This window comes from Heterodontus francisci, chromosome 27 (genome assembly GCF_036365525.1).
Source record: "Heterodontus francisci isolate sHetFra1 chromosome 27, sHetFra1.hap1, whole genome shotgun sequence".
NCBI classification, from domain to species: Eukaryota; Metazoa; Chordata; class Chondrichthyes; order Heterodontiformes; family Heterodontidae; genus Heterodontus; species Heterodontus francisci.
Genome location: NC_090397.1, coordinates 55,604,819 through 55,617,769, shown reverse-complemented (window position 1 = coordinate 55,617,769; position 12,951 = coordinate 55,604,819). Strand labels below are relative to the sequence as shown.

At 41.3% G+C, this 12,951-nt stretch overlaps 1 protein-coding gene across 2 annotated transcripts in view; it reads left to right on the top strand.

Moving 5' to 3' along the window:
- Nucleotides 1-12,951, top strand: part of snd1 (staphylococcal nuclease and tudor domain containing 1) — a 1,066,795-nt gene that overhangs the window by 287,723 nt on the left and 766,121 nt on the right. For both annotated transcript variants that reach the window (XM_068059385.1, XM_068059386.1), the window contains exon 14: nt 5,373-5,445. In XM_068059385.1, the coding sequence (XP_067915486.1) occupies nt 5,373-5,445 (73 nt within the window). The remainder of the gene's footprint in view (nt 1-5,372; nt 5,446-12,951) is intronic.

Below are 12,951 nucleotides of genomic sequence, written 5' to 3'. Positions count from 1 at the left end.
ACACAAACTAGGCTTGTATTCCCTGGAATTTAGAAGGTTTTGGGGTGATTTGATCCAAGCATCAAGGTATTGAAGAGAAACAGATAAGGTTGATCGAGGAAACTATTTCCACTGGTTGGGAGTCCAAAGCGTTTAAAAATCAGAAAGAGGTTTTTCTCCATCGTCCTTCTCCATGGTGAACACAGATGAAAAATAATCATTTAGAATCTCACCTATGTCCTCCAGCTCCACACAGGTTGCCACTTTGGTCCCTACTGTTTCCCTGGTTATCCTCTTACCCTTAATATACTTATAAAATGCCCTGGGATTTTCCTTTATCTTGCCCGCCAGTGTTTTTTCATGTCCCCTCTTCGCTCTCCTGATTACTTTTTTTTTTAAGTGCCACCCTACACTTTCTATACTCATCTGGTGCCTCCGCTGTTTTCTGTGCTTGGGATCTGCCGTAAGCCTCTCTTTTTCCTGATCCAAACTCTATATCCCTTGATATCCAGGGTTTCCTGGACTTGTTGGTCCTACCCATTACCTTAACAGGTATATGTTGGCTCTGAACTCTCACAATTTCCTCTTTTAATGACTCCCACTGGTGTGCTGTAGACTTTCCTACAAGTAGTTTCTCCCAGTCCACTTCGGCCAGATTCTGTTTTATCACATTGAATTCGGCCTTCCCCCAATTCAGTACCTTTATTTTTGGTCCATCTTTGTCCTTTTCCATAACTACCTTACATCTTACAGTTATGGTCACTATCCCCGAAATGCACCCCCACTGACACTTCTACCATTTGACCGGCTTCATTCCCTAGAATTCGGTCCAGTACTGCCCCTTTTCTTGTAGGACTTTCTACAGGAACAGAGATTTTAAAGTTCAAACATTCAATTTTTAAAAGTCCCCTTTTTGCCGTAACCAAATTTTAAGGTCCCTTTTTACCTTAGTCCTTTCACACTCGCACGTGCACACATACATGCATTGGTTAACCTGAGAAGATAAAAGGGATTTTTATAAATTCAGAGCTCTGTTACTGACAAAAAAAAAACTTGGGCAGATGACTTGCTCATTTTTGAAGAAAACAGCAGATGAGATTTGTTCCAAATCTGGCATACAGTGTAACTTCTGAGTACACGTAGAGAGATCACTGGAATCTTTTAGAACTGTTATTGTCAGGCGGTGTTGAGAATTAGTTTTAGCAGGCTTTCTTCAGAGACAGGAAACGAAATGAATCGCCACCGTGGACTTCACAGGATCTTTCAGAGATTTTCTGGAAAGCGAGTTGGGTTGTGATCTTCTGTCCTCCTTCCTTGACACTTCAGCAGCAGACTGGACTTTATCCCACTCCAGAAGGGAAAACACACACTGCTGCACAACCAGAAAGCTCATCAGTTTTCTGCCCTCCCAGATGTGCTCTGCTGCTGCTGGGCTTGTCCAATCAAAGGGACGTTTGTCACTTCTCTGCCCGTTAAAAGGGTTTCTGTTCTATCTTTAACTTGAGTCATGTGACAGCCAGTAACATGGTTGCCAAACCGGCTCCCTCAGTGTCCTCTTGATGGCTCTTTTTTAAAAAAAAAGGTCCAACATTTATTCAGCTTAACCATAAATTCCTTTAAATAATTTAACAAAAAACAGAATCACTTTCATAACACTGTCTTGACCATGATTTGTTGAGCAAGAACTGACCACTGATCAAATTTGGGATGATCTTAATCTCTGAGGCTGAAACTTTGCCTCTTGCTTTTAGGACCCTAAATTGCATTCTTTAGTGAACTGCCTAAAAAGGCACCTTCTTGTGACTATTGAAATAGACTTCATGAAAGTGGGAAGTTTTCTCATTCCAAGGACAGTATTTTTTCACTGTTAAGTGTCGATCAGCTGATCACACTATTCTTTCCTTTTTAGAAGGATGTTCAGTATGTACCATCTGTACATGTGTTCAAAGATGCACAAATATTTTGCTGGAACTGTTTTAACAAAAAAGACCAGAGTGGCGATGAGATTTTTTTTTTACACAGTGGTTGGTGTGATCTGGAATGCACTGCTTGAAAGTGTGATGGAAGCAGATTCAGTATTAACTTTCAACAGGGAATTGGATAAATATATGTAAAATAACAATGCACTCTTGAGAGTCTAGGATTTTGTGAAAAAATTGTGTTCATGCTTCTTTGAATACTTTGGGCAATTTCTAGTTGAAAGGTGAAGCTTAGAGGAAAGAAAGCCTTGCATTTTGTTGCAAAACATTCTTCAGCTTTAAGCGATTGCACTGTGGTTTTGTTTATCTCGCCATTATCACATTGCTGTTTGTGGGAGCTTGCTGTGCCTTATTTGGTTGCCTCGTTTCCTTCAGTAACTACACTTCAAAAGTACTTCATTGGCTGTAAAACGCTTTGGGATGTCCTGAAGTTGTGAAAGGCAGTATATAAAATGCAAGCTTTCCTTTGCCTTTCACGGGACCCACAAAAAGAAAAAAGAAATCAGCGGTATGGATAACCAAATGCTTCTATTAAAGCCTGGCTCGGGTATAAAATTAAAACTGACCTGGGCCCAACCCGACCACAGCCAACCTGGGCCTGAGTCCTTGAATGTCATTCGTCTGTTCCAGCAGCAGGCTGTTCCTGCAGATGGAGTTGTGGGGACTCATGGGTAAGCCTGATCCCGTGACTTCCTGAAAGCAGCACTGTCCAGCCTGACCCGACCTGAGCCCGAATGCTGGACTCTGAATATAGACCTGACCTGAGCCCAACACGTGTAGTCAGGTCTCATCGAGGTCGGGTCGGGTAGCCAGGCTTTAACTTCTATTCCATTGATTACCCTCCCTCCTGAAATCTAGCATTTGAAAAACTTTATCTAAAGGAATTTATGATTACGCGGAAGGATCTTTTAGAGATGAGAAATTTCAATTACTGAGGGAGAAAGAATGGTGGATACAGCTTTTTCCTAAAAACATCATTTCAGTTGCTTCATTAACAAACTGTGATGGCGAAATATTTATATTTAAATAGTATTTTCCCATTATAAATATTTACATGGGTTTTTCCATGACTATGTGGATTTTTCATTGTTTTAAAAGTCTTAACACAGGAAGGTACATAAAATGCATGCCATACACAAAACTTTTAACAGATAAAGATAAACGCAAATGCATTTTTTCTTTGAGAAAGCAACATGCCATTGGACAGAGTTGTATCATTTGCAAACAGCTGGTTTGTGGTGCTGAACTAAACTTTCCATTCAAATATGTATCTGATACAATGGTCATTTCAGATTGATCAAGCATTATGTAATATTGGATTCAAAACTGGCTTAGTGGAAGGAGGCAGAGGGTGATGGTAGAGGGTTGTTTTTGCAAATGGAGGCCTATGACCAGTGGGGCAAGATGGGTGGAGCTGTGGCAAATGGAGTTTAATCCTGAGAAGTGTGAGGTGATGCACTTTGGGAGGTCTAACAAGGCAATGGAATATATGACAGATGGTAGGACCCTAGGAAGTACAGAAAGGCAGAGGTGCTTGTCCATAGATCACTGAAGGCAGCAGCGCAGGTAGATAAGGTGGTTAGGAAGGCATACAGAATACTTGCCTTTATTAGCCGAGGCACAATATAAAAGCTGGGAGGTTATGATGGAGCTGTATAGAATGCTGGTTAGGCCACAGCTGGAGTACTGTGTACAGTTCTGTCACCACACTATAGGAAGGATGTGATCACAATGGAGAGGGTGCAGAGGCGATTCACCAGGATGTTGCCTGGGCTGGAACATTTTAGTTATGAGGAGAGACTGGATAGGCTGGGATTGTTTTCCTTGGAGTGGAGAAGGCTGAGGGGGGGACCTGATTGAGGTATACAAAATTATGAGGGGCATTGAGAGGATAGATGGGAAGAAACTTTTTCCCTTAGCGGAGAGGTCAATAACTAGGGGGCATAGATTTAAGGAAACGGGCAGGAGGTTTAGAGGGGAGTTCAGGAAAAGAATTTTCATCCAGATGGTGGTTGGAATCTGGAATACACTGCCTGAAGGGGTGGTAGAGGCAGGAACACTCATGACATTTAAGAAGTGTTTGGAATGCCATAGCATACAAGGCTGCGGGCCAAGTGCTGGGAAATGGGATTAGTTTGGACAGGTGCTTGATGGTTGGCGCAGGCGCGTTGGGCCGAAGCGCCTCTGTGCTGTAAAACTCTGCCTCTGTGATTAATTAACCAGTGACAACCAGAAGGAGCAGTTTTTTTTGTTGCCAGTTTTCTACACCACCCCCCCCCCCGCCCCCTACCTCCAACCAGTCAGTTGGATTCCAGAGCATCGTGGCTGAACTGATTTTGCCACACACTCAGACATCCAGCAGCGATTGTTGGATAATAGTGTTGAGGTTTGGTGTGAATTTTACCTCCTCTCAACCCTTGCCAACCCCCACTAAAAACAAAAGATTGTGTGCAGTTAGAGAGTCCCTATTGTTCTGACCAAGATTGACTGACTAATAATGAGCATCAATTCATAACATCAATTGCGAAGACGTAAGAAAAAAAAGTCATAAGCTGCCCTAGAAGAGATTTGGTTGTGCTTAATTAACTCTCTGTGTAGTGTCTTTGTTGTCTGAGGGTTGCTCTATCCCTATGGGGCAAGGCAAGGAGGCAGGACCCGAGACCTACTCGGCTGGTACAGGGATTGAACCTACTGTTGGAATTATTCTACACTACACTCTAGCCAACTGAGTTAACCAATCCCTTGCTTAATTTACTACTTAGTGATAAATGTACATCTGCATGCAAGATGAAGGTGTATAGATAAACTGAAATTAAAACTGATCACTAATAGGGGGGCATTATGGGTGAAATAGTCAAAGAAATGAATGGACTGAGGTGCCAATTGGGATCTGAGCTGTTTCATGTAACATTTCTACGATGTTTTCATATGAATTTTTAACTTGGCCATGTATGGCAATTTTAAGTTGATTTCTGTCACCTGCTTTCTGGAAGGGGCTTGTTTCTGTTTTTATGGAAGAAAAATATGTTGAACAACTTTGATGCTGAGCCTGGAATGTTGAGGACTGGGGTCTGACCTGTTTTAGTCTTGCAAATGTAGAGACATAAAGTCCCTATTTCATGCTTTACATTTATATTTAATCTGAAATCCCATTAAGAGCTTGAATTTGTAAAACTTGAATTTGTAGAACTTGATTCTTGCCAAGTGATTTGTTTATTTCACATGGTCCTTTACTTGTATTCCTGAGACTGTAATGTTCAAGCAGCAGAGGTTGAGTTTCCATACTGGATCCTTAGAGTTATCCAAGCTACTGGTTGCTTTTAAGACCACTGACTTTATACTGATGAATTTAATGTTGATTCTGCACTCACCTTTTGTTTTTGTGTTATTCAAATTATATTTTTGTCATCTTAGGGCTATCAAGAATGCCAAAGGACTGCACAGTAAGAAGGAGGTGCCAATCCATCGTGTTGCTGATATCTCTGGGGTAAGCTGTGTTGCGCAATTGCATCTTTTTTAAGTGGGAAAATCTTAATTTTCCTGTTTGGTTACTGAATTCTGAAAATGTTTAAAGTCTATGATGATGGAAAATTTCTTTTATAAAATAAATGCACATAGTCTTCCTACTATTGTGTTGGAAATGTGCAGACCTGGTGTTAAATTTAGTGATAATTTGCTTGTTTTAAGTTTGATATTTGTTATGAATTAAAACAGTCGAGATGTCATTCTAGCTATGATATTTTCTTCAACCTTTCTAAATGCAAGTGTTTCTTTTTGCTTGTAATTTAAACCAGTGCATGGTTTTTTTTAAAAAAAAAAGAGACTTGCATTTATATTGTGCTTTTCACGATCACCGGACGTCTAAAAGTGCTTTACAGCCAGTGAAGTACTTTTGAAGAGTAGTTGCTGTTGCCATGTCGGAAATGCGCCAGCTAATTTCTGCACAGGACAGATGATCAGAAGCTTGGTCCAAGAGTTAGGTTTTAAGGAGGATCTTAAATGAGGAGAGAGTGGTAAAGAGACGGAGAGGTTTACGGAGGGAATTCCAGAGCTTAGGGTAGGCAGCTGAAGGCTCAGTTACCAGTGGTAGGGTGATAAAAATTGGAATATGCAAGAGACCAGAATCTGAGGGGCACCGAGATCTCAAAGGCTGGTAGAGCTGAAGGAGGTTCCAGCAATAGAGAGGGGTGAGGCAATGGAGGGAGTTGGCATCCAGAAGAAGAATTTTAAAATTGAGACATTGTTGGATTTTTAAAAATCCCTTCATGGGATGTGGGTGTCGCTGGCAAGACCAGTATTTATTGCCCATCCTAATTGCCCTTGACAACTCAGTGGCTTACTAGGCCATTTTAGAGGGCAGTTAAGAGTCAACCACATTGCTGTGGGCCTGGAGTCACATGTCGGTCAGACCAGGTAAGGAAGACAGATTTCCGTCGCTAAGGACATTAGTGAATCAGATGGATTTTTACGGCAATCGATAGTTTCATGGCACCATTACTGAGACTAGCTTTCAATTCCAGATTTTTTTAAATTAATTGAATTTACTAATTAAGTTTAAATTCTACCATCTGCTGTGGTGGGATTTGAACCTGTGTCCCAGGGCATTAGCCTGGGCCTCTGGATCACTAGGTCAGTGACATTACCAATTTACTACTGAGTGTGTTGAGTATCATCAGTGCACGTGGGGAACCTGATGTGTTTTCGGTTTATGTCACTGAGGAATAACATGTAGATGAGAAAAAGAAGGGGAGCAAGGATCGATTGCTGGGGGACTCCAGAGGCAATGTTGTGGGAATGGGAAGAGAAGCCATTGCAGGTGATTCTTTGGCTATGATTTGATAGATCAAAAGGGAACCAAGTAACACTCAGCTGGGCAATGGAGGAGGTTTGATGTGTGGATTTCTGCAGATGGGTTGAGAGGAACAGTTTACCATTGTCATAGTAACAAAGAATGTCATTTGTGAATTTAACAAGGGCTGGAGGGATTCAAGCACGGAATTGTGGGAAAGATGGGAAAGGATTTAGGAGGTGACAACATGTTCAAGGACTTTGGAGTGGAAAAGGAAGTTAGAGATGGGGGGGCTAGTTTGCAGGACAAACTGGTCAAAGGTTTTATTTTTAGGAGAGGGGTCATGACAGAAGATTTGAAGGAGGGTGAGGAAGTAATACCCGAGGAGAGGGAACTGTTAACAATATTGGCTAACCTGGAGCCCAGGAAAGGAAGTTGGGTGATCAATGATTTGTTTAAGTAGGATCGAGGGAACAGGAAGTGGGTCTCATGGACAAGATGAACTCCGAGAATGGTCATGAAGGGTCTAGACAGAGTAGATAGAACTGTTCCCATTGGCAGAAAGGTCTAGAACCAGAGGACACAGATTTCAAGTGATTGGCAAAAGAATCAAAGGCGAAATGAAAATAAACAACTTTTTGCAGCGAGTGGTTGGGATCTGAAATGCAGTGCCTGAAAGAGTGGTGGAGGCAGATTCAATTGTGGCTTTCAACAGGGAACTAGGTTAGTACTTGAAGGGGAAAATAAATTGCAGGGCTGTGGGGAAAGGGCAGGGGAGAGGGACTAGCTGGATTGCTCTTTCAGAGAGTCGACACAGACTTGATGGGGTGAATGGGCTTCTTCTGTGCTGTAATTGTTCTGAGTCTATAAGCTTTGTTAAAACCTAATGAGGACTAGATATTGAGGTTATTGCTTAAAGTATCCCCCATCCCGAGAGATGAAGAAGTGGAAGACTTTTGATGTGTGTGTGTAAAATAAAACGGTAACATTGTCACCTGCACTGGACCATTATGGGAGAAAATACATTTTTGCTACATTTGGACCATTTTATGTATGTCTTGAGCTTTCTTTGTACAATTCGTGTACTGCTCAGCTACAAAGCAGAAACCTATAGTCCATTGATTATAAGATTGATTATGCAAGTGAAGAGGGAATGAGTTCAGGAAGAAGAAATTGCCACCTACCAATTGCTGCAGGACCTTGAGTGCCACTTGTTGACATTGCCATTTAACTTTCATGGCTTATTGGTAAGGCAAGATTTTATAACAATTCTCTTTGAGCTTCACAGGAATCTGTTGTGCGAAAAAATTGAAGAATACAAGGCATTAAATAGTAGACTTAGTGTAAAAGCTGCATGCAAACATTTGGTATATACATTTATACATATTTCACCTGATTGAGGTTGTTGTGCTGAGCTCGTGCGTTGTTATCCAGGCAGATGTGGAGATTTTGTTTTGATGACCAGAAGGTCATCAAAGGCTTGCTGCGTCTGTAAAAAAAAAATGCATTAGTGCATTTTTTTTTTTGCACAAAATGGTGAGAATGTGGAACCCTGCCACATTGAATGGTTGAAGCAGAAAGCACACGTGCATTTAAGAGGAGCCTTGATGCATGCGCGAGGGGGAAGGGAGTAGAGGGTTGTGGTGAGGAGGCTTATGTGGTGTATAAACATAGGCATAGACCAGTTGGGCTGAAAGGCTTGTTCTGTGCAGTTCTGTCTCTGGTAGGCTGCATTCAGACCAACCCCGGGTGGAGCTCATGTTTCTGTGCAGGTTTCAGTCAGGTTGAATTTAATCTTGGTCGCTGTTCTTTTCAATCTGTCCTTTCAAACCAGTCTATAATTTCCCATCTTAAGGACATGTGACTCTTACCTCACAGCCAAATTTGAGACTTATTGCAGTCTACCTTGGACCACCCATTTCTCTGTTTTTGTTTAATAAGGTTTCTTACTGCTATTGTTTACCACTCCTTGGATTGTCTGGCTGCTTAAACAAATTCTTCTGACTAGTTTAGTGTGTCTGTCTGATGGAGATCATAAATGTATGTATATGCATGTTAGTAAACATCTATGGCATGAAAGATGCTGAGTGCAGTTCTTTCCTGCATTAAACTCTCATTCTCTGCTGTGACTACTGGAAGGAAATCCGTGCGAACAGCAAGTTCTGTCCATTTATTAACCAATTTTCTTTCTGCATTCCTGCATTGTATTTGAGCTCACCAGGAAACCGTTGGTCAGAACAGCGCAACAAAATTGAACCTGTGTGAGTGGATTTGATTGTGGTGAGTGCTTTGCTTATCCTGATCTACAGCTGAATTTTATTTGAATGCATGTTGTGCATGTATCAGAGCTGATGAAATCTATGTTCACTAACATGCTTGTGTTGCAAATATTACAGCTTCCACTCCTACGCATTTTAACTTTCTGTTCTGGGTCACTAACCCAGCCCTATAAAGCATTTCATTGTCCCTGTTGTGGCCTAGTACAGGAAACCTCAGTAAAAAATGTTTCAGCGACTCTGCTGTCTTCTTCCCTGCTCTCCAATTTCCCATCCGTGCAAAGGGAAATCTGTCTTGCTATGTGCATTGCTGTCATTTATGTAAAGTGGCTTACATTGGGAAATGTAGGTGAAAGGAAATTACCTGAAAATCATAGGATAGAAAGAATAGCTGATTGTTGTTAAAATGTTCTCTTGCTCCAGTACAAAGTGAGCACCACTCCAATGTGAATTGAAAATCTGCTGTTATCTACAAATGTGGTTGTTAAATTATGTCATGAGACAAAAGTTAAACTTGTGATGACATTGGCTGGAATATCAGTAGTACAGTATGTACTGCAATGTGGCTGTGCACCAAGCTACAGCTGAAACTGATTTGGACACAAAATTTTAACATTCTAGGATCAAAGACGCAATTTGACTAACAAATTTATAGCAGCAATTTCTTTAAAAAAAAAGTTGCAAGTGTTGAGCTGGTGGTACTTGGGCAAAATTACCCTTGTTAGTGGTTTAAAGAACAAACTAAGATTTGTCTGTCATTCTAACAAATGGGTAGCTGCAGTTGCAGTGGGTGATACTTTACGACCGACCTCTCCTTTCAAAGCCCCCAATCAAAATATACGATTCTGGTGGGGCCAACGCACTGTTAATTCAATCCCGTCGTTCCACAGATCGGCTAACATATAATTTAAAACTTTCCAAGTTAAAGAGAGACCCAACCAAATTGTACCATCTATTATCCCTTGAACGAGGCTAACCAAACCACGTCTTTAAATCAATAAATTAACTCTTTAATTAGAAGAACTAAATTCTTAAACACTATGAAGATATAAACAACATTTAAAATAGAAAAAATTAGAGTCCTTGCAAATTTACAGTCCAATGTTGCTGTAAGTCCTCACAGGATGTTGCTTTCCTTCTCCAGCGAATTTCAACCATTAACGACTTGCAAACACTTTCAACAGAATCAATCTGACTTTTGAGTTTTTGAGGGATAAAAAATTGTCGCAGTCTAACTTCCCTTTCTTCAATTTAAATTAACAGTCCTCTGTTTTGGCTTGATGTTTTAGAATTTTGAGAGATAATTAAACAGACTAAAAATCCTATTCCTTCAGTTTAAATGGTTCAGAGCTCTTTTTCCAGGCTCTGACACAACAGCTGCGTCCTCTGTGTCTGAGTTCTGTTGGAACAAACTGTCTTCAACCATAGCCAGTTCAAAAACTGAATTGTAACAAATGTATCGCACGAGTCCCACTCCCAGTGGCTGTTTCCATGGTATCGAGAATGCACCCTTTGGAACACAGTCTCCCAATGGCTGTTTCTAAGGCAACGAAAATGTACCTTCCTATAACCTCTGAGGCTGGCTGGTTCTTAAAGCAATTATGATCCCTTGCAAGCCTTAAAGGCAAACTGAATATTCCCGAAAAAACTACAGGACCATGACAATACCACCAGTACTGAAAAAACAGTTGAACGTGAATCCCTAACAAAAGAAGAACACGATCAGATTTATTTTCTAAAATTTAGTGGTACAGATAGGGTATATGATTCCTGACAGTGTACAACCCACAAAATATTCCACACTGATCTGGTCCTGTGTTAGTGGAATGGCCTTGTGTTATGATCATTAATTTAGGGATATTTTGATTGCACATCAGTGTGGTTCATTAACAGACATTTGATTTCAGGATTTTTTGTTTTACAGATGCTCTCCACAATTAAATAATCTGGTTTGTGCAGATGCAAAATGTATGATGAATTTAGAAGACTGATATGTTTGAACTAAATAGACGTGGGAGACCTTGTATTCTATTTATGGTAATGTTGATGAAAGATGTTTGTAGAAAGGAGTTTGGCTGTGCTTTGGAAAGCCTACTTGAAAAATTTATTTCAACTCTGGGAAGAGTTTAATTTTGCAACCCTTAAGTCCTCGAGGTGGCCAGCATCCCCAGCTTATACACACTACTGAGTCAGCGGCGCTTGAAATGGCTTGGCCATGTAAGCCGCATGGAAGATGGCAGGATCCCCAAAGACACATTGTACAGCGTGCTAGCCACTGGTATCGGACCCACCGGCCATCCATGTCTCCACTTTAAAGACGTCTGCAAACGCAACCTGAAGTCCTGTGACATTGATCACAAGTCGTGGGAGTCAGTTGCCAGCGTTCATCAGAGCTGGTGGGCAGCCATAAAGGCGGGGCTAAAGTGTGGCGAGTCGAAGAGACTTAGCAGTTGGCAGGAAAAAAGACAGAAGCGCAAGGGGAGAGCCAATTGTGTAACAGCCCCGACAAACAAATTTTTCTGCAGCACCTGTGGAAGAGTCTGTCACTCTACAATTGGCCTTTATAGTCACTCCAGGCGCTGATCCACAAACCACTGACCACCTGCAGGCGCTTACCCATTGTCTCTCGAGACAAGGAGGCCAAAGAAGAAGTATGCTCAACCTATTTTTTTGAAAGTATGCACTCCCTCCCACCTCTAATTTCCGCACCCCCCCCGCCCCCCCCACTCCTCCTAAAATTCACTGTCTGCTGCAATATGCCTTCATACAGCCACCTGCTTACCTATAAGACCTTGACCTATGTAGCCCTTGCTTTGTTGCCCTATCTCTTGATAGTGTTAAATTGCTGAGTTTCAGAAGTATCTGTTGTAGCAATCACCTGTCTAGTGGAGCTGCCATAATCTTAGGCTATGATATCAAAATGGAGTGTTTTACACAGCCTAGAGTTTTAAACGGGCTAAAGCACTGAAATCAGGAACTCAAAGGAATTGAAGATTGAAAGGTAGCGTACATAACCCTGCTATCCAAGAATGGAAGGAAAGGAAAAACGTAGAACATTAGGCTAGTTAACCAGATATCAATTGTAGGCAAAATACAACAATTGATTGTTAGGGACATGCTAACAGGGCACTTAGAAAATCATAATATGATTAGGCAGAGGCAACACAGTTTATGAAAGGGAAATCGTGTCTGACAAATCTGCTACAGTTTTTTGCTGTAACTAGCAGGATAAATAAGGGGAACCACTGGATATACTGTCTTTGGATTTTCAAAAGCATTTGATAAGGTGCCACACAAGAGGTTATTACACCAAGTTCGGGCACATGGGATTGGGGTTAATAGCATGGGTTGAGGATTGGTTAATGGGCAGAAAACAGTATGAATAAATAGGTCATGTTCGGGTTGGCAGGCATACTGCAGTGATCAGTGCTTGGGCCTCAGTAACTTAAAATCTATATCAGTGACTTAGATGAAGGGACCAAGTGTAATTTATCTATGTTTACTAATGATACGAGGCTAGTTGGGAAATTAAGTTGTGAGGAGGACAAAAGAATATAGGGCAGGTTACGTGAGTGGGCAAGAACATGGTAGATGGAATATATTGTGGGTAAGTGTGAAGTTATCCACTTTGGTAGAAAAGTAGAGTATTTTTTAAATGGTGGGAGACTGGGAAATATTTGCATTCAGAGTGACCTGGGCATCTTTGCACATGAATCACAAAGCTAACATGCAGGTACAGCAAGCAATTAGAAAAACAAATGTTAACCTTGATGCCAAAAGCTGCATTTGCTGACAATGCAGCCACTAGGTGGCGCAGTACTTGCACATGCACAAATACAGGCTCTTCAACTGGAACGTTAGTGTCTGCGACGTTCAGGCAGCTGCCAGGATTAAAGATGGCGCTGCTCAATTTATCACAGGAAATGCT